The following is a 5,465-nucleotide window of genomic DNA, read 5'->3' as shown; positions in this document are numbered from 1 at the left end:
GGTGACTACAGCCCTGGCTCCACACGTCCCCCTCAATGTCTATGGTGACTACAGCCCTGGCTCCTCTACTCCCCAATACTAATCTAGTGGTTCAACAGATGCGCACACACTCACACCACTACCCCCTAATGCTTTGCCTCTTTATTTGAACACTAAATTAAGGTTAGACAGGTAGGGTCTCGCGCCAAATACTCAAGGCCGTGCGGGTGCGTTAGTTTTAGGCAACGTAGTAGTCAGTCATGGAAGAAAACTCGCACACCATTGTTTGCCGTTGAAAAATAAATAAAAGAAGTGTTTAATCCATCAACCAATGTGCTACCAAGTGAGGTGACAAACGTTTCGGTCCTCAGACCTTCATCAGTGCATCAGTCTGACTGACATAACACTAAATTAAGAAATATTTCCTATTCTAGAAAATGTTAAGTTTCTTTTTCTTTCGGTCTGCGGTTCAATGATACCATTCCATTGTGCCGCAAATTATCCGCGCACCAGCAATCTACTCGTGGAGGAGGCCCTAACCCTGCAGATCATAGACAGAGAACGCATATGCTCTGGGAACAGAACACAGCTGCATGTCCAGTGTAGCCATGGGAACAGAACACAGCTGCATGTCCAGTGTAGCCATGGGAACAGAACACAGTTGCATGTCCAGTGTAGCCATGGGTCTGTCTACATGTCCAGTGTAGCCATGGGAACAGAACAGGGCTACAGTACACCCAACACATCATCCCCACAGACAGGGCTACAGTACACCCAACACTTCATCCCCACAGACAGGGCTACAGTAAGCCCAACACTTCATCCCCACAGACAGGGCTACAGTAAGCCCAACACTTCATCCCCACAGACAGGGCTACAGTACACCCAACACTTCATCCCCACAGACAGGGCTACAGTAAGCCCAACACTTCATCCCCACAGACACAGACAGGGCTACAGTACACCCAACACTTCATCCCCACAGACAGGGCTACAGTAAGCCCAACACTTCATCCCCACAGACACAGACAGGGCTACAGTACACCCAACACTTCATCCCCACAGACAGGGCTACAGTAAGCCCAACACTTCATCCCCACAGACACAGACAGGGCTACAGTACACCCAACACTTCATCCCCACAGACAGGGCTACAGTAAGCCCAACACTTCATCCCCACAGACACAGACAGGGCTACAGTAAGCCCAACACTTCATCCCCACAGACACAGACAGGGCTACAGTAAGCCCAACACTTCATCCCCACAGACAGGGCTACAGTAAGCCCAACACTTCATCCCCACAGACACAGACAGGGCTACAGTACACCCAACACTTCATCCCCACAGACAGGGCTACAGTACACCCAACACTTCATCCCCACAGACAGGGCTACAGTAAGCCCAACACTTCATCCCCACAGACACAGACAGGGCTACAGTACACCCAACACTTCATCCCCACAGACAGGGCTACAGTAAGCCCAACACTTCATCCCCACAGACACAGACAGGGCTACAGTAAGCCCAACACTTCATCCCCACAGACACAGACAGGGCTACAGTAAGCCCAACACTTCATCCCCACAGACAGGGCTACAGTAAGCCCAACACTTCATCCCCACAGACACAGACAGGGCTACAGTACACCCAACACTTCATCCCCACAGACAGGGCTACAGTACACCCAACACTTCATCCCCACAGACAGGACTACAGTAAGCCCAACACTTCATCCCCACAGACACAGACAGGGCTACAGTACACCCAACACTTCATCCCCACAGACACAGACAGGGCTACAGTACACCCAACACTTCATCCCCACAGACACAGACAGGGCTAGCCAACACTTCGGCTTGTTCTCTGGTGGTCACTGATTCTGACAGACAGGGCTACAGTAAGCCCAACACCTCGGCTTTTTCTCTGGTGGTGGTGGAGCTGACCGGACATCTGAGGTTTCAGGCGTTACCGATTTACCATCATCCATTGCGTCTGACCTCTGAAGAGAGCGTTTAAGGCTAGTCTGCCTGGGCCTGGCCATGTCTGAACCTTCTCACTCATTTGTTCGTTGTTTAACAGACGTTTTAAACGTGCGCTTTATTTGAAATGCAGCATATGTGTGTTGTCTAATAACTTTCAAATGGTAGAGCCTGTTCCTTTAAAACATAGCCGAAGGACGTATTCTTGCTTAAGTATAGGCCTACATTTTAGGCTCATTCTCAAATTCAGATTGTGTTAGGGGGACGGGATTATTTGCCAATTTTAATCTGACAATTTGACCGGAGAAATTTAATTTTGTCGGACATTTCATTTTTTTCCAGCCAATGTCCAGCAATTACAGGACAACAGAAACCCTGACACACTCCACACACACACAGAGTGCATATGAATACTCATACACTTGCACTCCACACACACACACACACAGAGTGCATATGAATACTCATACACTTGCACTCCACACACACACACACACAGAGTGCATATGAAGTCTCATACACTCTCACACACATCTATACAGTTTACACACACATGCATATACATACATACACTCACACATATACCCACACACTACACACACACACTCACACACATACATACACTCACACATATACCCACACACTACACACACACACGCATACATACAGTACACACATATACCCACATATACCCACACTCTCACACACACACACTCACTCACACCCATACATACAGTTCACACATATACCCACACACCCACACACATGCATGTACACGCATACACACAATACACACATACACCCACACACACTCACATACACTCACACACATACATACAGTACACACATATAACCAATCACTCTCTCACTCTCTCTCTCTCACACACACACACGCACACACATACATACAGTAACCACATATAACCACTCACACTCTCTCTCTCTCACACACACACACACACACATACACAGACATACATGAACCCACATATACCCACACAAACAAACATCAAACATGCACATACACACACATATACTCAAACATACTCACACACACATACACACACACACATAAATATATATGAATAAATAATGTATATGGATGTGTGTGTGTGGTGTGTGTGTGTGTGTGGTGTGTGTGTGTGTGTGTGTGGTGTTTGTATGGTGTGTGTGGTGTGTGTATGGTATGTGTGTGTGTGTGTATGGTGTGTGTGGTGTGTGTATGGTGTGTGTAGTGTACTCACTGGCTTTGCTGGGTCGTTGGAGGATGCGCTGTGCGGTGGTTAAGTCCTCAGTCTTCACGGCCTGTAGCAGCTCCTGTTCCTTCCCCATGACTCGCGCACGCACGCTTACACACGCACTCGAACAAACTCACACACACTCCAACGCCTTCGCACGCGCGCACGCCCGAGGATGCATAGCCGCCAGCAATGGGACGGAAGCAGACGTCACACGCTTACACACTTACACACACACTACGTCTACATCCACTGAGAGCTGGCGAGGAGTGCCTCTTCGCAGCTTCGCGGTTCCGACGTACGGGAGTGATCTCCGGTAGACTCCAGTTGCAACGGGACGGGCATCGCTGACAGGTCGAAAGGAATGCCGTTAGCCTATTCCATTCTCCCTGCGCGTGTGTGTGTGTGTGTGTTGTGTGCGTGTCTTACAGGATGACAGCAGTCGTCCGCGCAAGGAGCCGCAGATTAAAAAGCCAAACAGCTCGCGGCTTTCGCTGACTCGATGTCGAGCTCTATCCACGAGCGTCCCACTTTTTCATGGTTGACAATCTCTCCATCCTTCCCTCCATCCCTCTCTCTCAGCTGAGGAGCGCGTGCTGTCGCGGGCTTTAACTCCAGTGTAGACAGAAGCGTATCCCAATGAAATGGCGCGGTCGCGCGAGGTGTAGGCTATTTATTCCGGTAAAGCACCGAGCTCAATCGAAATAAAACATATTTGTCAGCATTGGTTCCCAAGAGCCGTTACACTGTCCCGTGTGCGGATGGATGCCCGCGATTACATAAACACTGGGCAGATGTGCGCACGAGGGAGGGGGAAGGTTGTAATCCGCTGTCGCCGAAACCGCAGCTCTATCTCGCTGCGTGTGTGTGTGAGTGTGAGAGAGAGAGAGAGAGAGAGAGAGAGTCGGTCATGAACATCTATGTTTAAAGATTTAACGCGGCATCACGAGAGGGGCGTGTCATCATCCTGCATGTGTGTGTATGTGTGTGTGTATGTGTGCGCGTGTGTGTTTGACGTCACACTTATGCGTAGCAGCTGGAGGCTGTGAGGGACTGGGGCACGTGCTGCCTGCATCAGAGAGAGGAGAGATGCACGTCCTCTCGCGCCCCGACCTCCAGCTGAGCTCGCGGGTTTTGCAGCGCCCCAGTGAGCTCGAGAGCACAGTTTCCCTCAGATCAGAATGGAAATTATCAAACCTCCTTGTTCAGCACCCACAACATGTTAAGTGTGTCTATAATAAGAGATTTCATCTCTTATGTGAAAGAGTTATAGGAATCCTACAGTAGTTATGGACAAAGTTATATAGGAATACTATTTATAATGAATCCTAGTATTTTTGGACCTCCCTAGCAAGCACACGTTGGCATTGGTTGGCAGGATTCTTGACTGTTGTAGATAGAAATGGCTGATCTTTAATGCAACATCTACATTATTAGATCTTTAATGCAACATCTACATTATTAGATCTTTAATGCAACATCTACATTACCCATTATCAGCTGATCTTTAATGCAACATCTACATTGGACATTATTAGCTGATCTTTAATGCAACATCTACATTACCCATTATTATCTTTAATGCAACATCTACATTACCCATTATCAGCTGATCTTTAATGCAACATCTACATTACCCATTATCAGCTGATCTTTAATGCAACATCTACATTACCCATTATCAGCTGATCTTTAATGCAACATCTACATTACCCATTATTAGCCACCATTCATGAGTCCTAGTATTAAAGATATATTGTAGATGGGTTTTTTGTGCACATACTACCCAGACAGCAAGCCAGAGGGTTAGGGCCAGAGGGTTAGGGCCAGAGGGTAAGGGCCAGAGGGTTAGGGCCAGAGGGTTAGGGCCAGAGGGTTAGGGCTAGAGGCGCCTCCAGAACATTTGAACAGCTGGGTGGCCAGATGAGGCGCCAGTGCCAATCTTGGGGTGGCACACCAAAACTGGGGTGGGGGGTATTTAAATTAAAACCCACTAATATACCTAGGCTACCCCCTAATATATCACATATATTAGCCCTTTGAGGCCTAGGCTACCCACTAATATATCACATACATTAGCCTAGGCTACCCCGTAATATATCACATATATTAGCCCTTTGAGGCCTAGGCTACCCACTAATATATCACATACATTAGCCCTTTGAGGCCTATATTACATATTAGTGCTTTGAGGCCTAGGCTATTTACAGGGTCACTATATGTAGCTCCTATAGTGGTTATGATGAGGCCCATATAGTAGTGCTTTGA

The 5,465-nt window shown here is 47.8% G+C and overlaps 1 protein-coding gene across 1 annotated transcript in view; it reads right to left on the bottom strand.

Moving 5' to 3' along the window:
• LOC143117400 (uncharacterized) overlaps window positions 1-3,291 on the bottom strand; it is a 96,242-nt gene extending 92,951 nt beyond the window's left edge. The window contains exon 1 of the mRNA XM_076279105.1: window positions 3,204-3,291. Coding sequence (XP_076135220.1) covers window positions 3,204-3,291 — 88 coding nt within the window. The remainder of the gene's footprint in view (window positions 1-3,203) is intronic.
• Window positions 3,292-5,465: the final 2,174 nt, after the last annotated feature.

The sequence above is a fragment of the Alosa pseudoharengus genome, unplaced genomic scaffold, assembly GCF_046254945.1.
Source record: "Alosa pseudoharengus isolate Yale_2024_CS ecotype anadromous, Long Island Sound unplaced genomic scaffold, YU_APseudo_1.1 YU_APseudo_1.1_scf_1, whole genome shotgun sequence".
Classification (NCBI taxonomy): domain Eukaryota; kingdom Metazoa; phylum Chordata; class Actinopteri; order Clupeiformes; family Clupeidae; genus Alosa; species Alosa pseudoharengus.
The sequence above is the reverse complement of the archived record's forward strand: the minus strand, read 5'-3'. Positions and strand labels throughout refer to the sequence as shown.